Source organism: Aythya ferina (genome assembly GCF_964211825.1).
Source record: "Aythya ferina genome assembly, chromosome: 3".
NCBI classification, from domain to species: domain Eukaryota; kingdom Metazoa; phylum Chordata; class Aves; order Anseriformes; family Anatidae; genus Aythya; species Aythya ferina.
In genome coordinates, this window is record NC_140298.1 from 32,863,077 (window position 1) to 32,886,609 (window position 23,533).

The window sequence follows — 23,533 nt, forward strand, 5'->3', positions numbered from 1 at the left end:
TTCTTGGTGGCAGTAAACGCTGTTAGGAGCTCGATGTTTTTCTTTTTGAGAATCATTAAAATACCTGGTTAAATTCTGTTGTACCTTCACACCACATGGCTCTGCATTAGATTCACAAGAAGAAGTCTTTTGGTAAACATGTGAGTCCAGGCTAGGGCATGGTTTCTGTTGCTCTTACCCATAAAGTTTACAATCCCAAGGCCTCGCGCTTGTATTGACTGCTTTTGGTAAAACGTGCCTATTTTCTTTTGGTTACAGGACAGCTGATTGCTCACCCTGAAACACAGAAAAATGGATGCCAACAGTAGCACAGCGAGATGACAGACTGTCATAGCCCACATTTGGCCATGGGAAGCTTTCCTGTACCTCATACCTTGAAATTCAACTGTAGCCATTTTCCAAGCTGATAGGTGTTACAGAGCACTATTTATTTTCTTGCATGATTAAGCCATTTGGATGAACATTACACGGACACAGCAGAACAGATCTCTGCGCTCAATGTTTTTTTTCTCTTGTATGACTTTGTGGAAACTTCCTCTACATGCCAGCGAGGATATATTTGGCCTCCTTTGAATATACTGCATCATTTCAGTATGTCTGCCAGCAACAACAATGGCGAGGACAGAAGCCAAGCATCCACGTTCGTTTGATAACACTCCTTTTTCAGAGGCTTGTAATGATTTTTAAGGAAAGAAGAAGGTGTGTGTTGATTACATCTCAAACAAAAATCTTTCCAAAGAGTCCTCTACACTGAAATCCTTTGCACAGCTGGTGGTTTGAACCTGGGGCATGTTTACCTTGCTACAGCGAGCGCAGTGATGTTCAGCACGGTGACAGCAGTTCCCAGACCGAGGATCCTTCGAGCACACAGTCTGTGGCTGGGAGCAAAGGAGTTCCAAGACACTATGCAGATGTCTGGTGATATGGCAAGGGAGAGGAGTCCTCTCTGCCAGCACTGATTATGGTAGAATTAGTATGTAATAAACATCTTAGTTTAAGTGTGTGTGTATGTGTATGTCATGTTTCATGTTTTTCTCAGGGTAGCAATGCATACATGTTAAATAAAATATGACACTAAGCGTACTGTTAGAGTAAGCTCCAAATTAAGTTTGTTAATGTAGGATCTGACACCTCAGTCTGCAATGACTGGAAAAGCAGACTCGAAGAGGGCTGTCTCAGAAATATTAACTTACCTGTGGCACACAATCCTCACCTGGAATAAGAGAGGAAAGCAAAACCCAGGGCAAAGCTCAAACCTGACCAGCGTGGTCCACACTGGCAAACACACTGTCATCATCTCCTTCCCTCTCCACCTCCCCAGAGAAATAGTGGCTGTGGGGGAGCACATACACTGAATTAAAGCAAGCCCAAATAAAAGATTTCCTACAAAATTCAAGTCATTGCACCCGTCGCCGGGTGAAGCCCCGAAGATCAAGGAGCACTTCCATAGACTTCCCTAACCAAAACTGACCAACTCCTCTGTGGAAATCTGACTGTAAGCTGTGCTGTGACTGCATGAGGCCCGCTCAGAGTTGCAGATTTCCTTTGTTTTCCAGCCCTAATGACAATGATGGTAAAAATCTGAGAGCAGAAAGGTGCTCTTAAAAGAAATAAGCACTGCAGTGAGCATGGATTTCCGAGCCAGGATGAGAGCCAGAAGCATCCTTCGCTCGCACTGCTGTGGGCAACGAGCAGACACGAGCAGAAATAGAGAAACACAGCCTGTATTTCCTGTGGGGGCCAGGTGACGGGCTGCCACACGCTGCCTGCGCAGCTACCGTTACAGCGCACGGCTCGCACACAATGAAAATGATGTGGTGGAGAATTTGAATAGAAAAATTTGGTTACGCTCCAGGCTGCTGACGGATCTGTTGAGATAAGCCTTTTAACGCTTTATAAATGAGGTGTTTGTGTGTAACTTCATTCTTAACATCGTGCAAGAGTTTTAACCAGTGCTGGGTCTGAACAGCTCAGGCTATTTCTCACAGGCTTTCAAAAAATGAGTTGCAGCTCTTGCTCTGAAAGCTGCCTGCTCTCCTACTTCTGTCAGGCCCACAAACCATGCCTATCTGCATTTCTTTGTCAGACAAGAATGTTTCAAGCACACAACCCTTACCTATTCCCCAGGATATTTACAGATTTTTGTGTAAGTTATTTAAAAGGTGAGGTGCTGTGTTCTTTTCTTTGAATGTATGTGGCCTTTTCCCCTTACACCATCATCAAGAGATGGTATCCCATTTAAGAGAAAAGTGCTGCCTTCTACAGAAGCAGCTCCTGCTTTCTGAGGGACCTTTTCTGCTAGCAAGTAGACTGCTTCAGCTTCAACCCACTTCGGAAATCTCATCAATGCATCTCCTGAAAGCCTGGCAGCTTTGGGCAGCTACGTGCTTACCCCTCAGCAGTAGCTAGGATTAAGTTGTAGATCAAGCACAGACTGTGCACACCCAGCTGATCCTTCAATGCAAGGTATCACCGTGTCCAAGAAGGACCCATGCTAGGTGAGTTTCAAGGAGCTGCTCCTGCTGGAAACCCTTTGCTTTAGGCATCCTAGGAAGGGGAGTGATGAGAGCAGTGCAGGCAGTAAGTGTTCACTGCCACTGGAAAATCTGAGAAAAAGATACTGGGTCGAAGTGCAGCCACCCACCAAAAAGGAACAGGCTCATCATAGACGATGTAATAACTCAATTTAAAAAAAAAAATCATTAGCAGGCTGTTTGCAGCAGAACACTGATCTTTGTTTGACAGCAAGTGACAGAGTGGAGAGAGGTGGCAGGGCAGGGCCAATCACTTTAAGAAGTCAGTGTAAGATGAGCTCCTTATTTTGGAGGAAGCCTGAATACATAAAATAAAAAATCATTTTCTCTCCTTACTCCACAGTTGATGCCTTTTTCTGAACAGGGACAAGACTTTTCCTCAGCTCACAAAAACAAGCTTAGATCCCCAGTCTGAGTAAAGCAACAAAGAATTTCTTGTTTGGCTCTTCTGACTTCACAGAAGGCAAAACCTACCAGCCATCACAGATCCCAGCTGAGCTATACACCTCTGCTGGCCTCGGTGAAATCCTGCCTGCTTGTAGAGCAATTCCAGGAGAGCGTTCAGGAAAAGGTGCAAGAGGGCCATGTGTATTGGATTAACAAAGCAGCTACAATGAGAAACAATCCCAGATGATGCTGGGTGCTTCTACTGTTCTTCCTTCCTCTGGATCTTTAGGAATCTGAGTGGGAAAAAAGGGGCATTTTTGTGCTTTGAAAGTGCGGGAAGAAGAAAGATTATGCCAAACCTTATTTACATGCCAAGTCTTATTTACAGCCTTATCTGCAAATGCCAAAGAATAGAAGCAATGACAGTAGGTGACAAATGCAAATACTTGGGCAAACCCTGTAAGAGATGGTAGGGCTGTGCAAGCCAGACCCACCAGCACTTTCTGTGCTTCCACAAACCCTACACAAATCCTTGTGTTACAAGTAAGTGAGCTGCAGCTTTGCCACCAGATTTACCGAGCAGCTCTGAGCACTACGCAAGTAGCCAAGTGGACACCCGAGAAGATAAGCTAGGCTGCTGAGCAAGGTTAGGGGCAGCTGCTGCCTAAAGTTTTATATTTTCTGAACAGGAGAGGGCTGCCTAGTCACCCCTGTGGTCTGTTGCTCAGGGATTCCTCTGTGGAAGCCAAAGTGAAAACATAGCCCCCAAGGCTTTCCCACAGGGCACTTGGACACCTGCTTGAGGCAGCCTGAGCACCCAGACAAGGATCCTTGCAGCTTGGGACCCAAGCGCCAGAAGTTTTGAGCTTCTCTGTAGGAAATAACTTCATGTAAAGGATCCTGGACACAGGGAAGAAAAACACCACAGTAAACAACAGACAGATGGGGACTAAGCGTGGGAAGAGCTCTCTAAGCTAAGAGAGCTCTCCCTCTACGTGACACCAGGACTGGAAGGGACCCCAACAGAGACTCAGCAGAAAGGGAAGGAAGGAAGGAAGAAAGATCTGAATGCAGACTTCAAGGAGACGAGGAGGAGGAGAAACAAGGGCTTGTTGTTCTGCGATCATCACAGACAAGAAAAAATAACCAAGGTTTGCTTCACTCAGCATCAGCCTAACTGATGGGCATCTGTACAGCACGAAAAACAGCTCCAAGTACTTCTCGAGAGAGTCTTGATAGAGTTGGCCCACACGGGGACACTGGAGGAATAGATGTAACTTTGGAACAAGTTTTTGAGTTATCAGCAAACTGAACTAGATTCTCGAAAAAGTGGTGCAGCCAACATCTCTCTCTCAGGCTAAGCTCATTGGAAAATCTGTGCTGAACTCCAAACTGCTGTTTACAGCTGCTGACAATCCAGTCCTAAGAGACTGGAAAACCATCAGCAAAAGGCTACTGCTGGGGCACTATGAAATTTAGCCAAAGAGTCTGCTTTTTCCATGAGTTAAGCCAATGCCGGAAAGTTTAAAGAGTCCTTATCACCTTCATCTCTGCTTCATGTGTGAAAACGAGTTATGACCTTCCACCTGCCCACAGCACAGGCAGACTCTCTCTTTCTTTGGTTTTACAATAGTGTTTTCCTACTTTTTGTACTTGTTTTTCTCTCCTCTGTTGTGGGAAAGACCCACGTGGACAAGAGGGGAAATCACTGGACAATAAAGGGGAAACAATGACACTGACAGCACTCGGAGCTGTAAAAATCATAGAGTAAACATGGGAGAAAAAAATATTTTTTCCCTTCTAACCTTGGTTGTTTAGTCATTAGATATGCTACTTATTTCAGCCAAGGGAAGAAAGCAACATTTACAGCTGGTAATAGCACTTGCTTTTTCAGTTTGTGTCCCTTTCAAAAAAAACAACCCGAAACAAACAAATTCATTAGTGTTTTGAGAGCCTACACAGGAGAAACGCTTCATATTCGTGTCACATACTGCTCTCTGCAGCGCTGATGTGATTCTAACCTAAGGGTACACTAGGAGGCTAATAAAGCAAGAGTGTCTAGTTTATTAGGCCAGAGGTTGGTTGATATAGAGCCCAGTGTTTGAGGCACTCAGATACAAAGAGCATTTTAAAGGAGACACAGTCGAAGCCCTCACCATGTTAGAACAGGTTTCCTGCACGCTCTGGCTGAGAAATCCAACCCGTGGATAGAGGAGCCCCTCTTGGGGCCACCACCTGGAATGGCACAGCACTGTGAAGCTGCACGCTTCAGGGGTTTGACTAGAAAAGTGAGCTAAGGATTACCAGCCAACACCAATCCTAACGATAAACCAGCCAAGGAACAGCTACAAGCAAAAAGGCTTCCCAAGGCGAGTGATGCATGGTGAAAGCTCAGCTTGATGCTCTTTTCCCTTGCTGCATTACTGGTTTGCACACAGTAAGGAATAAAAAGTAAATGCTTATCTGTTCCTGAGAATCCAACTGTGACTACAGTGCAAACAGAGCACGGTATTTTAAGTCACGGACCAACATGCCTGATATAGGAAGCAAACATGTTTTCAAGCCTATGAGAAACAGGATGCATTTTCCTGCACAGCGACAACTCTTAGGATAACTCTCTCAAGAGACAGGATGGAAAAGCAATGCAAATGAAGCTAGAGGAGACACAAGGTGCTGGAGAGAAAGACACTAAGGGAAAAGCAGAACAAGATACCCAAAGCTTATAGAAGACAGTGTCAAGAACAACCAGGGTTTAAATGAAGAACACTGTTTACATTGTATAAATGCCTGCTTACTTAGTTGCCTTCTTGATCTCCTGGAGTTCTGCTTTCCATCATGCTGTAAAATGAAATCCAGCACATACATTCAATCCACCACAAGCCTAATAATCTCCACAACCCATCTCTGCTCTCCCAGTTTCCAGTTACGAGATTCCTTTCGGCCCAGCAGGAATCTTGTTTGCAAAACAGTATCAAAGTATCAGGGCATCATACAGACAATAACAAAGCAGCGGCTGTTTGCTTCGATTAATAAAGGCTGCTCTCTACACATATACAAAGCTTGTTTTCTCTGAAAAACAAAGAAGTCACAGCACACTAGGAGGAAACAGAGTAAGGAAAACAACAACAGCTGGCAGAAGCAAAGTGTTTTCTTTCCTGTAAAGCCTCCTGTTTTGACTTTTCTTCTCCTTCAAAAAGTCCCCCCTCAAACAGCAATAAAAACAGGGGTCAGCAGACCCTAAATACTGGAAGAGGGAGGAGAAGCTGCATATTTTGAGGAGAAAAAGCTACTAAAAGCTCTCTCATTAGGGATGGGTTTGCAGCACTCAAAATGCACTGACAGACACCACCAGCCTCTTTACCATGAGGAGCAGTGTGAGGAAAAGCAGAAGCTGTCAGCTTGACACTAAAAATAAAATAAAAAGCCTGTAAAACCCACTGAGCCAAGCAGGCAAGGTATTGCCCTCTCACAAGGTAGATCCTTTCCTGGAGCACCCTGATACAAGAACCCATCAATACCCTTGCGATGCAGTAACATCCATCTTTAGATGAATGCTTTGTGATTTGAACCGTATTACGCTGAGACAGCTCTATCTGGGTGACCCCCAAAGACCTGGATTCAACATGGAAAACTTTTTCCTTGTCAGGCTTGTCAAAATCTGTTTGAAGCACTAAAACAAACAAACAAGCAAACAAAAACAAAACACTATAACAGACATTATCTGAGATTCTCAAGTGCCTTTCATGGAAAGGCACTTCAGTTCTAGCTTGTGAATCGCTAGCAGCACCTAGTGGCCCGACCAAATTAAGCAGGAGATTTTCAGATGGATCACATAATGAAATACAGGGAGATAGAGTCTAAACAATGTTTTATCAGCTTATTTACATGATAAGTTTGAATTACAACAAAACCAGCATTACATAGATTCTCTCAAATGTAATGTTATTTCTGTAATCCTTGGATTACTTTTACCTGCGTCAATCTGAATTCAGCCCCTGGGGTACTTTACACAGCCCAGCCACTCCGCTTTCAGCACAGTCCCACAGGCTGGGACAGCATCAGGAGAGTCCCCAAAATATAACATATTCACAGGACATGAAGGAGCATAACCAGGAGACTGATGCTGAGGCAGCTTAAGAGTAACTTCATACAAAGACCCCAGAGAGGGACTACGCTGCTACACCAAATCAGAGGGGAGGAACAGAACATACCAAAAGGAACAAAACCCATTCCTCCCATCTGCTCCAGTTCTGACAGCTTTTAAGGAGGCAGAATGCACAGTACTTCTGGGGCACTTAGAACACATAAAAGAGATTAAAACAAAATAGATGAAGCAGCCAGAAAACCCTAGAGTTCCCAGCTACTGCAACTGCTTTATTCATCACCAAGAAGGAAAAGAAACTAAAGCAAAAGGGAACATACAGATACTTTTATTGCTCACCTTTTATACAACAGCACACCTTCAGCCATTTTCTTTCACAGCTTGACAACGTTTATGTACACAAAAAAACCCAGCAAGAAGCATTATGTGGCTTTCAGTAAAGAAAAAAAAATGTTAGAACATCAAACTCAGCCAGGCTTTGTTTTCTGCAGCAATAATAAAAGGGCTTCCTCCAGGCAGGAACTAATCTTCCCAGGCCGTAGTGCATTTCTTTAAAAAGACAACCCCCAAAACAAATTGCCCTAGATTTGCTGAGCCAGTGGTAATAACTTGCAAAAAAAAAAAAAAAAATCAGTTTGTCATTTTTTCTAGCTGATTTCAAGTAAAAATTAGGTTTGGAGGAGGAGCAACTTGTTTTGGATGGATGCAGGTCAGTTTGAATTGCTACACCTAACTACAGGCCTACACACACTATCAGTTCACAATTTAGCTTAGTTTTAAATGATCTTTGCAGATTTTGGCGGCGGTCAGTCTTCGAAGTTGAGCAGGTGGGAAAAAACTTTGCTTAGTGGAAGAGATAAGGCTACTAAACATGGCATCTACAGCAGAGCTCATATAACAGACAACAAACCTGGTTGTTAGATAGAATCTGCTGTGTGGGCTCTCATATTTTAGTCAAAGTTACACGCACAACAGGCCAGCAAGCCAAAAGCAATAGTCTGGTTTTAGATCATATAACTGAACGATGATTATGGGGTGGGGAGATGCAGACCTATTGAGTATTGCAATAGACAATTTTGACCAGACAAGTCTTGATATTTCTCTAGCCAAAGTGGAAGGCAAACACAGCAGGCAGCTGCTCAAGACAGATGTGTTTTGAGCAGAAGACATCAGTCCAACATCTAAAAAGCACAGCTATTAATTCATATTTAGGTGAAGTGCAGTGAGTAGTTATGGTGCATTTAATTCAGACAGGTTGGGGTGGGGTGGGAAGTCTACAGAAAACTGTACTTTGCTTGGTACAAAACATCCCACCCAAGGAGATTCTGCCTGACATGTACAAACCTGTACTAATTCTAGAAGAGATTAAGCCAGGCCACAAAACCAGGTTTCTATTATTTGAGCTCTGCTGAAGCAAAAGTTTTTAGCAGCCTCAACTCGTAAAGTGTCTTCCTTGTCCAAAACCAGATTGGTTATACTGATAGCCTCCGTGCTGGAAGTGCTGCTCAAATTGCCCGCCTTGATTAAAATTCTGTCCTCCTCTGCCTCCCCAGCCTCCTCCTTGACCTCCACGACCACCACGCCCTCCGCGGCCACCCCTCCCTCCTCCACGCCCACCCCCTCGGTCACTGTGGGACCCACCATCTTGGTATCTGTTGTCTTGCTGGTAACCACCACCCCCTTGGTAGCCACTTCCCGTGTATGAAGACGACTGGTAGCCACCATAGCCTCCTCCTTGGTAGCCGCCACCACCACCGTGGTAGCCACCTGTTTGAAAACCTGCATCTCTGTAGTTGTTCTCCCTGTAGCCGCCGTCCTGGTAGCCACCACTTCCACCATCTGTCCAGCCTCCTTGGAGCTTGTTTCCTCTTCCACCTCCTCTGCCGCCATGATCGTAACCACCACGTCCTCCTCGCCCACCTCGATCATGACTTCCTTGTTCGTGACCTCCTCGTCCTCCATACGATGAGTCATAGCCTCCTCTTCCTCCTCGGTCGTGACCCCCATGGTCATAGCCTCCTCGCCCTCCATATGAGGATTCGTAGCCACCTCTTCCTCCTCTGCCTCCACTTTGCTGTGGACCAGCCTCTGGTCTTTTCTGCCAGGGTGGCATCTCAGGAGGTGGCGGTTCAATTTCATTGGGCCTTCCTCCTCTGTCAGGTACTCTGCCCATTAACACCTGCAAAGGGTAAGAGAGAACTTTAGTAGGAGTTGTTACACCTCATAGAAGAGTCACAGGAATTATCTAGCACTCCAAGCACTGCTAACAAGACAAGCTTGGAGACCTGGGTCCCTTGTTCAAACAGCAGGCTCACAAATAAAGGCAGCATCCATACAGTCTTTCACTCAACCACTTACTACTGCAGACTGTTCATCTCAGACTGAGTGGCACCATACTCACAGCTTTCTCTTCAGTGGCACTGATTTGCTGTAGAAGCCATCAGCTATGATAATATCTTTGGTAAACCACATGCAAAGATTTTTAGTTCTCAGTAAGGACACAGAAAAACTTTCTGAACTTCACACACCAACCAACAAGTTTCAGACAGCACCAGAGGTAAGCAAGACTATAAGGCTTCAGCTGTCCAATGATGCTGTGACATTAAGAATACAGCAAGACTACAAATGGGACAGGGCATTTGTATCATTTTAAAGTGTGAAACAATGCAACAGAAAAAAGCTTCAATGGAAGCAGGTTATTTTGTTAATTTCTGTTACTGTCTTGGAAGACATTAAACCCTGATAATGACTAGCAGTTAACAGAGTATGGATCAGCAGCTGGGCAGTACTGCATTCCTAATAAAATGTATATACAGTCTCATGATACTGTATGTCACATGTCTTCATGCCCACTCACTTTCTTTTACATTCTTCACTCAAAGTACGCTAAAAAGGTGCAAAAAGTATTTGGGAGGCCAAATCAGCACAGCACTATTCCATCCTAGTGGAATTTGAACATTATCTGAACTACAATTGTACCCTAAAATGGAGAAAAGTGTGTATGTACAACTACAAATTTTGAAGTACCAGGTATACTTCTGTACAGTTACTGAGCTTCAAGTTCAGTGCATGTGCTCTTGTGAGCCCCTTACTACTGTGAAAACTTAATTCTTGAAACAAGGGAAATTGTTTAGTCTAAATTACATTCCTTGTGTCATTACTAGACCTACACACTTGACTAGAATCTCTTATTTGCATACAGAGAAATCTAAGATCTTAACAGATTCTATTTACATAGGACAAAGTTACTACAGACATGTTAGTTTAAATATCATGAATTTTAAATATCATGACAGAATTAAGTAGCAGCAGTGCAATATCATCAGTAATTCTAATAAGATAGAACAGGCCAACTTCCACTGTTCAAGATTTTTTTATTTATTTATTTTTACTATCCCTAAGAAAGGGGCACTCTGAACCTGAACAGATAAAACTGAAGTTCTCTAGACTGTGTATCAGTACATTATGGAGTACGTAAACACCATGTTTCTTATCCCTTATATCCAACTTCTGCTTAGAATCCTAAAATAAGAAAGATTTATTACTACATTCAAATGACTTGAATATTCAATATTAATAGAAGTGATGTTAGCCACTCATCACCAACAGTACCTTATTAATGGCACATGCAGTCTTCTCTCGGATGGACCCACTGCTTGTTCTCATAATCTTTGACAGATCCTGTCGAGCTGCCAAGAGATTTGCAACGGAAATAGTGCACTTAGTAGATAAGAGGGCACGTTTTGGCTGATAGACTTTAGCCAGTTTTTCTGTCTGACTCTGTTGATGAAAAGAAAAACAAAATGCAGTCAGCTAAAGTAATAGGAAAATAGGAAAGGAATGGGACACTTCACCAAAAGAATCAACGCTAAAGAATGAGATGCCACTGCAAATAGGAAAAAAAAATATGAAAACAGGAAGAATCACTTAACTAAAAATCACCACAACAAATCCCACATTTGTCAAGTTAATTTCTGAAGTAATGCATGAAACAATATTGTGACTGAATTGACAAGACATCGATTTTCTGACTATTTTAACATTAAGAAAATATGCGCAGACTTATTTTTCAGGCAAACACAGAACAAGAGTGTGCCATATAGTTATATCAACTACTGCTAATGTGGTACCAAAAGTGAAACACATTCGGAACCAGTCTCAAGCCCTCCTCATGTGCCTGAACTAATCCCTGCCCCGCATCCATTCCAGTTACAATTGCATCACCAATTCACCAACCCTGCACCAGCAGAAGGCTACATTAACTCTTTCAGTCTTCAGTCCAGTCAGGTTCCATCAAGAAGTACTGGAAGAACTAAAGCTCTCAGGAACTTGTTTCAAACCAGCCCTTTGTCTTGTGTACTGTGGACCCCAAGCTAGAAATCACGTCTTAGGGTTCAATTTTGCCTTGTAAGCAATTTTATTTCCTCTAATACTTTTTGGCATGTACTTGCTGTTTCTGTACTGTACTTGCTGTTTCAAACACCTTAAAACCATGATAGCAATTATCCAATTGACAGATGTAACAAAATAGTGCATGAGTTAATACACGAGCTACATCTGCCTTCATTTAGAATACAATGCAGGATGCAGTTAAGATAAAACAGATTGCAATCTGCACACAGACAAAATGGCTGCAGGGACAGCTGGACCTCAGATGACAGCAGTGAGAATGGGCAAGATTGGTTTTCCAACACATCTCTTGGTAGGGCAAAAATTTAAAAGCAAGTTTTAAAATCCTAAAATCTTTTTTTCCATCTAAATACAGAAAACTAGAACTGAGAAGAGGTTAGAGTGCGTATTTCTAAGTGACTCCAGGATTAAGTTTTCAGAACCAAGAGCTTGTACTTCTACATTCCAAACTGAAAAAGGTTTATTAAAATGAAGGAAAACATGCACTTCATTACCTGGCATTGGCTAAAGTCAGAAGAAACAGTATCCACCAGTAGTATGTTTTTGTGTATGTTTATGTGTAGCAAGTTTAATGGAGCTCTTGTGATATTAATAATTCAAGATTTCAAATTTTGCCTAAATAAAAAACCCTAATAACAGACTATAAAAATTTTACTGATGTTTTCCACCATCTGGAAAAATAACTGTTTAGTTAATAATGTCATATTCTGATTTTTTATTAATTTTAAAATATTTAAAATGACCACCACATATTAAAGCATTGCTAGAAATTACTATTAAAACAAACTGTACTGCATGCCTGGAACACTACAGCCACATTGCCCAATTTCATAGTGTTGTGGTTGTAACAAATTTAGATTTGAATTTCAATGAATATAAACACATATGCACTTTGTGGTTTCTCTGAAAGGCTTTCATATAGCTAGTCAAGTTCAAAGACATCTTAGAATTCTCCTAGGGGAAGAAAAAACAAAATCATGGATTTGGATACTAAAGCTATAACAACCAAAAGGAACCTGTTTTTTAACCTGGTCCATATTTTTGCCTCAGTCACTATTAAAATATTCGAACTGGGTAACTCCCTGATCTACTAAGAAAAAAATAAAAAATAAAAACACCACTAAAGAATGCTAAGTTTAAGAGAAAGACATCAGCAGAAGTCCTGTTAGGTGGTGAATAAAAGGGGAGAGGCCACATATGATTAAGACACAGTTGCTTTTTGAATGAAAAGCACGTGGCACTTCATGAGCCACAATTTATGACTAACTACTCCTCAGTCTCAAACACTGTTAGCAGCATCATAATTAACTTCATGCTTGACGATTTGGTTTAAGCCCTAGAAAAACTTTGCATACAATTTTTTAAATACTGTCATACTTGCTGTATGCAGTAATTCAGATTTGTTGTCATAAATGCTCATTCCTTTTTCACTATAAAACATAGGAAATGAGGAAAACATTTTTTAAATTTTTTAAAATATTTCTAAAAGAATTTCTTGACGTGCATCTGTCAAGTTGTGCTTGCAGACACACTTTGAGCTGAGGAAATCTGATCACTATGGACAGCACAAAATTAAGGAGTGGTCAACAGGAAGCTGCTTTTCTACCACACAGATGCAGCACTTAGAGATTCACATTGAGGTACTCTCGATGCAAACGGTTGGATCAGTAATCTCCTACTCTTTTTTTCTAGTAGCCTATTAATTATCTGTTCTGGCTTTGGTGTATATTATACATTGTATACCTTCTCGTTTCACATGATGCTTTTTACAACAAATCAGCTTTAAAGAAAATGTTGTAGTCATCTTCTGTTGTGATAAACTTCTTCAGAAACTCAAAACAAAAGCAGACAATATCTTTGGTTATTTCTTACTCAAAAAAGGCAAAACAATGAAGCAGTTTCCCAGGAATAGTTATTATAAAGGATTACCATAAACCAGGACTTCACAGCAAGTTATTTGTACCTTAGCTCTATCTGACCAGCCAAAGGACTGCACAGTGACATCCAAACGTTTGACTAACAGTTTTCTTCGGACTTCATATTCGTTGACTATGGCTTGATTAATTGCTTCAATTTTTTCCTGAAATGAAAAATTGCAAATATAGCTTATGCCTTATAGATAGAATATTTCCATTTAAGACAATTAACTATGTGTATGGAAGAGAATCAGATGTGTGGACACTAACCAGGGCTTGAGCCTGCAGTCACCTACTTTGACAAATGAGCCTACAGCAAGCTATGTCTGCTGACACTATTTGCCCCAAAGGCTCTGTTATCTCCACTTTCAGCCTTATCCCTTTTCTAACAGACACAGCTGTCTGTTAGAAGGGATTTAGAAGCTGCACGCACTGTTAAGACATTTCTTCACACCCACCAGGACACAGAAGCAAAAAACGAGAAAACACTAAATACAACAGGTTGAAGGAGATACCAGCATATAACTCAAATCCTAGGGACCAGGGTGTCCTTGCCTTCTTAAAAAGAAGCAAGCTTAAGTACAAAGATAGAGCACTAAAAGAACTATAAGAGGATCTTGATTAAAGCACAGCCTGCACGCAGACAAGACAACAGAGTGCCCTACGGGTAAAAGCCATCACTAGAAGCACACAGTGGACTAGTCAGGGCAACAGATAAGATATGCACCATTAAGGAAAATATTTATGTACTGACTGAAGCCTGGCTGGAGGGGGGTGGTGGGGACCAAATTTCAGCCCAGACAGCACAAGTACTCAAGGAAACAGACTGTTGGGAATAGAAAATCTTCAACCTTAAGCAAGAGGCTCAAGAGTCTCTCAGAGTTTTGCAGCAGCAAACAGCTTTGTGCTGGTTCAGCAGCAGTATCTAACCAAGGCAACACCCTTCTGTAACAGCAGGTGACAAAGCCAAGTCCCAGCTGGAGATGATCATGGTTCTGCCACCTGGGTGTACAGCCCCTCTCAGCTTCTATCTGCACACCCTGCTTCTTGAAGAAGAGGCTATGAAGGAAGATGACTACCCTAGCAGCACAGAGAGAGGAAAAAAATGATGGGAAGACCCACAAGTTTACTGGAAAAAAGCTATGGGAAAGGACGTTAGACATCTCAACAAAGCTGCATCACTCAGCACTGGAAAGGGGCAGGAGAAGAAGGCTTAAGCTACTGCAGAAGCACACAGGTCAGCAGAGCCCCACCACTGTAAATAATAGTTTTCTCCTTTATGTTGAGAAACTTTTGTGTGCATCTGGTCATACAGATTCATGAACCCAAGAAAGACCTTCAGCAGTTGCTGAATATTTCCTGTATTAACATAAGTTTTAAAATACTGCAAGAAGTTGTTATCTCATCTTTGGAAAGGGATGAGAAAAACATTTTGCAACGTCACACAGAATCAAGATTCACACTTTATGCACCTGGACAAGGGAAACAGGCACTAACACCTGCAACTACTTACCCAGTGAGCTGGTCCCAGCTGTTTCTTCAACAGAGGTTTTCCAACATGATTAGGTGGAACCTTTGCTAGGGTTTCTTTCAGCTGTTAGAAGACACATAAAAATATAAGTATTACTTAAGAGATTTGCTTTTCAAGACTCAACTTGCAGGAGAGGACCCTTGAATGGTCACAGGCATGACACAGCAGCTTCCAACATCAAGTTGTTTTGTTTGGGATAGAGAATCGACCACGCTTCTTTTGGAAAGCAACTATACTTTAGTACTTCTGGTAGGTATGGCTATAATTATCTAAAAATTAAGAGAAGTGTCTATGGAGAGATCTACAACTAAAACAGGAAGTTTCCATGAGCTAAAGCTCCCCTTGAATATAGAGTATTCTATACGTCACCTTTTTAATTCAGAGAAAAAAAAAACTTATTGTCAAAAAGGTTGCATTAAGACTATGTGAAACAACAAGACCTAAAGACAGATTCCTCTTTACAATCAAAAGGAGAAAGTCTTCCACATCAGAACTTGAAATTTCATTTGGATTTTATAAGTTAAAACAAACTGCTTCCATTCCACACCTTGGACTTCTGCTGGAAAACCATCATCCCCTTTTTTAACAGGTCAAACCAAACTGATTTAATTTTTTTTTGCAAAGAAATGATGCACTGGTTTTAGTTGCTTAGATTTGGTTAAATATAACAACTAAAAGGTTAATCAAAAAAACTTGTCTAAGATTATTTGCAGGAGCTACATAAACATATCTGTTCTTTAAAACTCACAAAGGTTCTTTGGTGCTGTTCTGCTCTCCCCTGCAAAGAAAACCTATACATAATGTAGCTTAGAAACCTCTGCTTCCCACCTTTGCTTTGTGTACTGGATAGCCTATTCCACTTTGGTGTTTGCTTTATTAAAGTCACTCAAGTGAAAGGAAAACTTTTTTTTTTTTTTTTAAAATGGCAACCTGGAGAACACATACATGTAAAGAAACAAAAATAAACGGAACCACAAAAACTGATAAAGCCTTAGGGAAAAGGTGTAAACTTGACTTTAGTTATAATACCTTTTCATCTAAACATTTTTAAGACAACAGGTTCCTGTAGAAGTTTGTTCTTAGTTTCATATCTTGAAATACTTTCCTTCCCAGTGTTCTTTCTGAGGCCTATGCTCAGCATTTTCCATGTCTGCAACAAGTGATGACATTGACACCTGCAGCAGAGTAAGGAATACCTCACTCTTTAAGGAAATGATAGCAGCAGTCCTGACCTCATGCCTTGGCATGGAAAAAGCCTTTAAATTCATTTTCAAAATTCTGACTTTGGGCATACCCAGTAAACCATCACAATTCAAACACTGGAATTTTCACAAGAGATGAATCTCTTCCTGGTAGCAGAAGTACATTCTATTAAAATAGTAACATCTTAAGCATTCTAGTTTTGTTCCTTTGGATCTTACTTTTTTTTCAATTCCACTGAAGAACTGGAACATCGTTATGTTGGCTGGAGGCTTGGACATGCCTAAAGCAATACATATGCCTTTTAGCTCCTGAAAGACTTCACTGCCACCTCCTTCCTGTGCTTTTTTAGGAGGGGCATTCACACACAGCATTCGGGCAGCTTCCAGTTCTGAGATGAGGTATGCTGGGGTGAGAAAAATTATATTTCAGCATCAAATGTAGTTGAGTTCAATATTTTAGAACCAATGAGAATTCAAGCGCTTATGAACAACAAATGTGCAAATAAAGTGGTTTAGAAAGAATTAGGGCTATAATTTTGGTATCTGCAGAACACTCATATTTTGAGCAATCGATGAGCCCAATGCTAGAAACAGAGAAAACAGGGAAAAGGTTTAGTGCAACTAATTAAAGCCTGAAAAAAAAAAAACCTTGCAATTCTGACAGGTATTATCACAGAGTTCAGCAGAGCACAGCTCTTTTCCTTCAGGCTTTGCCCAGCAAAGACAGGAGACTAGGAACATGAAAATAAGCAGGATGAGGGACTGGGACATGCACTTTAAGCTAGACAAGCAAGTACTCCTTGAGGTTCTGGGAAATGAAGCAAGGACATGACTAAATACAAATGAAATTTTCGATGAATCTCCTTTACTTCTGCAGTCAAGATGCAGAAGGGGAAAAAAAACTTCACTTTTTAAAGTACTATTGAGTATTCAGGTTTACAGGAAGGCAGTAACTGTAATTGATAGGTAGTAATTGATGAAACTGAAGCTAAAACACTTGCAAGACTCCTCCTTTACGCGACAAATAAAAAAAATTAAAGTCACAGAATTTCTGAACATGATCTGCATCTACAATTACAGCATTATGATGTAGGTTATGATGACACAAATTTGGCCCACAGCCTTTAGTTGCAGTTTGCACGACTTGAAGGTTTGAATTAAGAAGTATTGTTAAATGTGTTTATTTTTATCTTGAATCATACCGGGTGACCTTAACAGCAATTTACATAATTAGTTCTTAGACTAAAAATTGAAAAATAAGAAACTATAGCGATAAAAAAGACTCATGAGCATGTAAACCTATAATTATACAATACCAACTTATTACCTATAAAATTGGAATTTCTCTTTGCAGATGCCAGCAGTTTGTATCGTATTCTAGCAACGTTGCTCACCAATACAACCCTACCTACTTATGTTTATTTGTTGCTTTTGGTAAGAATATTGCTAAATCTTCCATTTGATATTTGCTTAAAGAGGGTAACTTTTTTCTTTAAAGAAAAAAAAAAAAAAAAAAAGGTTATGGCTCACATACAAAAAGATACCTAATAAGGTAGCTTGATATAGGTAATAAAAGCTATGCAGAATTTTTAGGTATTACTACCATGTTACACAGAATTTTAAGTCCATATTTGACAATAAACAAAATACTGCTGCCAGATGGAACACCAGAGTCCAGCTCCTGAACACAGCCTTATATTACCAAAACGTGCATCACCACAGACCTCTGGGATAAGCCATGTCACAGACATAATTATTGTGGGCTTTGCCCACAGGGAATAGGCTGAATGGCAGGTGTGCTTGAACTATAATTATAGTTTAATTACCTCACTTCATCTGATATTTTTGAACATACTTTCAAATCAAGTTCAGATCAAACCTTACTACTAATTTTTGTCCAGTATGGGAACCTACTCTGTAATTCATTTCTTACATCTCAACTGAAGGCAGAATATTTCTGTTTTGAAAAGTTAAAGAATCGTCAGCAACTGAGGAAGCAACAAAAAAATATGTTGAATTTAAGATCAGATTAAAATTAGCACTAAAATTCTTAATAATAATAAAAATTGCAAGTCAGAATTATTTTAAATGTGAATCAACACCACACACTTTTTCCAAATTTAAGTACTACTTCCTTTGCACCTATACTTCCCAAGCAGGAATAAACCTGCTGGACAGAAGAGTAAATGGAAGACATCACCCTTGCTACTGTTTATTACTTCTGAAGCAGCAGAAAGCAACATTGAAGCTATTTACTAAGGGAGACGATCAGAAGCACTGGGGCTGGAATAAAACACTCTTTTTCACAGAAGTTTGAATTGTTTTTGGAGCGTAGGAAAATGCTAGTCTTACTGTGCCTTGCAAGTAATCCTGGTAGGGGCTCCTAAATGCTGATGCATTTGATGTTAGCGGTCATTTTTATAAATGACAAAGTTCAGTGACTAAAACCTGGTAGAAATCTTCAAATGATTCCCTCTCAAGATTTCCTTTTGAGAATTAGTAGGACAGGCTTTTTGTTACTAAATGTGAGCAAGGTTAATGTTCAGAATATTTTCCATCATGCACTGGCTGTAGAGTGACTGGTAAATTTATGAGACCCAAAAGCGTAATTTTTTGACACCATATATTACAGGGAAAATTAATTTGTGATTTTAGGTAGCTGTTTTTATACACTGTGGGGAAATAGCTCCCAACAGTATCTCACTAAGCATAAGAATACAATTCTTAACACAAAACCAAAATTGCTTACCAGCACCCTTTTTACTTACTAAGCAGCAAGAGACAGTTCTTTTGATTAAGAAGGCGCTTTGTCACATCTCCTGATGTTAATGATGCATATGGACAGTTCATTTCAGCCAGCAATCCACTCACTTCAAGTTGAAATTCTTCGGCTTCGTTTGGACCTTAGAAGAAAAAGAATGATTTGTTTACAGCTAGTAACTCTCCCACTATGATGATATGATTAAAGCAAATTTACTCTTATAAAAAATGAATAATGTTTCCCTCCAGTTGCTATTTAACATGAAAACCCTGCTTTTAATGGAAGCCAAATGCATTCTTTGGGTTTCTCAAAGACACAGCATATCTTATTTGTATGCACAATGTCCCTCATTATTGTTAAATTACTTTTCACTGAAAGTTGTTCACAGCTACAACAGACAGCCACTGACAAATTCTATAGTGAAGAGTGGCATTAAATGCATCACAAATTTTACAGGGGTATCTTAAGTACTAAGTAACTGTTCCTGCCATGAACACGTTAGATAATCCTGCTAAGATCATGAACAACACAGTTTATGAGTACTTATATTTTTTACTTCCTGTCCACGTTGACTCTTGTTTGTCAATTGATCTGGTTTAATTTCATTAAAAATAATTAAGTCATTTAAGCCAGAGCTTAGATTGATATTTGTGTCAGAAACTAAGCGCTACTACTGAAGATAATCTAACATTAAGTCAAGTTATGCAAAAATAGCTATAAAGTAACAGTCTTCTTTTGAAAAGGGACTGTAACCCAAAACTGTCTTTTATAAACTCAAGTCACACAAAATAAAGGAAGGACTTGATGATGCTACAGATAAAAAAACATCTCTATCCATGTTTAGAGAATTTGAAATATTTTAAATACTGCCACATTGTATTATTTTTTAGAAACAAAATGTATAGTAGGACTCATACTACTACAGGAGGCAAGAAGCTATGTTGTTAGAGAGCCAAATACACTCACAGAAGAAAGGATGCACATGTCAAAAATGGCAAGAAAAAGGAAAACAAGGTGTGTTGAGGTATAAGGCAGCAATCTTTGGGCACTGAGTAGATTGAAAATTAAACTCATGTTTGGAGTTGATATGCTAAATATTTGGAAGTACAGGTTATCACGCTAATTTAACAACTTAATCTGAAGAATATCGCAATTATTTGGAAAATTAGCATTTGTTTTCTCCACCAAAATACAGACTAACATCTCCAAGCTCTTTTCTGCAGAGTATTTCATAGAGGGAAAAATACATGGTTAGGACAGAGTTATGGTAACCAACAATAAAAAAGAAAATATGGTCACAGTAGTTGTGAGGATGTTTCCTTGAATAGTCAGTATTTCTTATATCAAAATTACAAACAAAAGGCTTGAAATAGAAGTCTTCTCAGGATCTACTAAAAAACCTAACGTTTCCTCAAATCCATCCATGAACTTTAAGAAACATCCGTGGTTGAACAATTTAACAAAACACTAGCATCAGAAGACTGATGCTCACTGTTATTTCAACCACTGCTGGCTGTTCATTAGGTAAGTTTGAAGACTGAGGTGGAAAATAACCAGCAATCTGACAGTGTGCAGACAGTATTCACTGGTACAATGGATTTAGCAATTATCAGCCCAAATCTTTATGGCATGCAAGAACACACATGAAGTGCACGTTTGTGCTAGAGTTATGGCTACTTACTGTTAGTTGCCTGCACATTTTCCTCTAGTTTACAGAACAGCCGTAACTCAGATACCAACCAAGCACAGAGTTTGGTGAACTCAGGGGAACTGGCTCCACGAGAGACTGCCTGAGCCAGCGCTCCGTCATCTAACAATGGACCTTTGTAACTGACAAGTAAAACAAAAGCACAGTTCATTAAAGGTTGCTGTGACTGATGTCCTGCTGCACATTTATTCTATGCTGTATGCATATCGAGAGCTACGCCCTCACTGCATACGAGATGCTGAACATCCAAACTGATAAGATAAATTCCTGTACTGAACTGTAAACGTCTGAGTAAGCCAAGCATATCCATGCACATTAGCTTAACACCACAGAGACTGTGTCACAAAATATCATCATCAAATGTTTCATCCTGGAGAAAGTTACCACATACAGCTGCAATTTCTTTGCCATTAGCTCTCAAAGATGTTACAACATACGATATATTGCCTTGCTATACAAGGCAACTACAGTTCCAAAGTATCGTTTCTGAACATAGTTTTACAGCACGTTGAATAATTACTGCTAGAACGGTGCATCTTTTTGAGTTGTTTCCTATCAAATGTTAAAGGGTTGCCATACAAAATAGCAATACAAACATTGTCAAAGTGATGCTAAACAATATCCTCTTTGGAAAAGTTGCTCTCTTAAATGGGTACAAGAAAAATAAGTAGCAGCTAGTTCTTTGCATAAGGAAAATAAGCAGAACCAGGCCTAGAGTAAGACAGCATGGTTCTGCAGAGCTGGTTTCAGAAGATGCAGTTTTCAGGACATCTGTGAGTGACACCCTGCTGGGGGGAGAGAGGAGAGTAGGGAGAAGGTAGCCAGGCAGAAGCACAAAGCCAGAGCTTACCACAGTGTACGTAGAAAATGCACAATATTTTTGATGTTCTGCACCCAAAACAGGAAGACATCCGAGAGTCAGAATAATCAACAGAAATCACTCTTGAACTTCCAGGGTAAAGTCACCAGTAAAGGCACAGAAACCCAGTAAGTTCAGTTGACTCTTGGCAAATCTCAGAAGTAAACCATCTCTCAAAGGGTACATTAAAGAGTACATTTCCACAGTTTGTTCTTGTGCTTATCATCACACACAAAGGGCTTCTCTTCCATGTAACAACTTGTTACCTCGGCCAAACAAAATGAAGAAGCCGTACTCAAAAATAACTTTCACCCCACAGATCAGCAGGATTAATAACACAGAGTGCATTTACTAGCAGTTGAGAGGAAGTTGGGATCCGATATTACACCTCTAGCACCTTACCACAGTGGGGCACACAATTCCAACATGCTAATTGGAGCGAGTTTAAGTCCTGCCCCACATGTGTACGGGAACATGTATGAATCAACAGCAGCATCAAGTTATAGATTTAAGTAGAACTGCAGCAGCGACAGGCCTTTTGCTGTGGTAGGATCCACATTTAAGTCATTTGTCGCATTTCTAGGATTCTTCTTTGATAGGTAAGACATCGTAACTGAATTATCTCTGGTAGCTACGACTTCGGGCACACAGCTTTCTGGCCTGCAATCCAATTTGCAGACTCATGACTGCAAGCAGTCTTTTTTTCCTTCCATTTGTACTCCCACCCCCGGCTGCCTGTGCTCTATAGCTATACTCCTCTGTCGGGAGCATTACATTGCCAAGTCTGTTTGCTTTTGCACTAGTTCGACAAACTGACTTAAGGAGAAGAGGCTGCCATTTAAGCACCTCAGGAGCAGAAAAAGAGCAAAGAACTCTTTCGTGTGTAATGCTATTAAAAAAAAAAAAAAGTGATACGTTACAAATGTATTCAGAGTTTGGTTATAGTGAATAGGTTGAGCCGTGAAGGATAACAAAGTTACCACCACAGCCTGAGGCCTTCAACACTGCAGTTGTTACAGAGCCAAGGGAACTGACGGAAGCCATTCCGCTGCACGCAGTTTTTCAGTTTGACGCTACTTCAATTTGTTACTAGAAGCCCCACGACTTCAGCCCTCCAATTCTCCCATTCCAGTCCGAGTTGCCAATCCTGCCTGACGTCACCGATTTTCTTTAACCCGTTTTCACTGCCCGCTTTACAAGAGCCAGAGATCAGCAGTGACACCGATGAGGCGCAGAAACGCCAACTCCTTCAAGCCAGTAACATCCTTTTAAACACGTGGCAGAAAGAAAAAGCGGCTGAATGCGGTAGGCGCACCGCAGCAGGGCCCTTTTCCCCTCCGAGCCCCAGCAACACCTGACAAACCAGGCGCTGCGTGTCCCGCTTGGGAGCGACCCCCAGCAGCTCCCCCAGGGGATAAAACCCTCTGCACGCCCCCAGGGAGCGCTGCGCGGCCGCCCCCAGCCCCCTCGACCCCCCCAAACCCCCCGGCCGGGCGCTTACCCCAGGTCCTCCAGCGACTCCAGCACGTCGCTCTCCAGCAGCTCGAACTCCATCCTGCGGCGGGGAGCGGAGGCGGGGACCTGCGGGACACGGCGGGACTCGCTCAGCGCCTCCCTCACCCGTTGTTACCCGTCACCCGCGGCCGTTACGGCCGTTACCCGCCCGTTCCCGCCCCGTCCCCTCAGGGCCCCAACGGCCGCGCCGCGTGAGGCGCCCCCGGCACGCGCCCACCCCCCGCCCCCCTCGGCACGCGCCCGCCGCTCACGCGCTGCTGCTGCTGCTGCTGCGCCGCCGACTGCCGGGTTGGCATGGCAGGGGGAGGGGGGGGAAGAGGGAAGGAGCAGGGCTCCCGGCTGCCCGCCGCGGAGCCTGATCGGCCCTCAGTGCTTTCTGAAGGTTTTTTTATCTAAGCGCCGAGACACGCCGTGCTGGTGAAGGGAGAAGAAGGGCGGTAGCGAGAGGCTGGCGGTTTGGTGGGGTGGGAGCGCGGAACGAGGGGAGGAGGGGGTGTTTCTGTTCAGGCGCTGCGCGGGGCAGACCCAAGCAAGGCCCCCTCCCCGCAGCGGAACCCGTGCTGGAATGCGCCGGGGCGAGCCGCGCAGCGCGGGGTGGGGGGACGGCG

At 41.7% G+C, this 23,533-nt stretch overlaps 2 protein-coding genes across 9 annotated transcripts in view; one reads left to right on the plus strand and one right to left on the minus strand.

Annotated features, from left to right (window-relative positions):
• Positions 1-1,003, plus strand: part of RASGRP3 (RAS guanyl releasing protein 3) — a 55,025-nt gene extending 54,022 nt beyond the window's left edge. For all 6 annotated transcript variants that reach the window (XM_084513763.1, XM_084513765.1, XM_084513766.1 and 3 more), the window contains one exon: positions 259-1,003. In XM_084513763.1, the coding sequence (XP_084369889.1) occupies positions 259-267 (9 nt within the window). In that variant the 3' untranslated portion in view covers positions 268-1,003. The remainder of the gene's footprint in view (positions 1-258) is intronic.
• FAM98A (family with sequence similarity 98 member A) lies at positions 697-23,516 on the minus strand. 3 transcript variants are annotated; one of them, XM_084513770.1, is made up of 11 exons: positions 23,177-23,516; positions 22,912-22,991; positions 20,525-20,673; positions 18,851-18,985; positions 16,302-16,486; positions 14,863-14,943; positions 13,397-13,513; positions 10,636-10,803; positions 8,665-9,202; positions 7,363-7,453; positions 697-955 (listed from the first exon to the last, which is right to left on the minus strand). In XM_084513770.1, the coding sequence occupies exons 1-10, from the start codon at positions 23,219-23,221 to the stop codon at positions 7,446-7,448; spliced, it is 1,506 nt and encodes a 501-aa protein (XP_084369896.1). In that variant the 5' UTR covers positions 23,222-23,516; the 3' UTR covers positions 697-955; positions 7,363-7,445. The 3 variants fall into 3 exon arrangements, with proteins under 3 accessions (XP_084369896.1, XP_084369895.1, XP_084369897.1); XM_084513769.1 differs by lacking the exon at positions 697-955 and having other exon boundaries at positions 7,336-9,202; XM_084513771.1 differs by lacking the exons at positions 697-955; positions 20,525-20,673; positions 23,177-23,516 and having other exon boundaries at positions 7,336-9,202.
• Positions 23,517-23,533: the final 17 nt, after the last annotated feature.

Bases quoted from the DNA above. Each gene is read 5' to 3' on its own strand.
- FAM98A (XM_084513769.1), bottom strand. From the start codon at position 23,221: ATGCCAACCCGGCAGTCGGCGGCGCAGCAGCAGCAGCAGCAGCGC. The intron at 20,674-22,911 runs GTAAGCGCCCGG...TTTACTTGTCAG, and splicing joins GAGTCGCTGGAGGACCTGGG to TTACAAAGGTCCATTGTTAG. The intron at 16,487-18,850 runs GTAAGTAAAAAG...TTCTCACCCCAG, and splicing joins GAACTGTCTCTTGCTGCTTA to CATACCTCATCTCAGAACTG.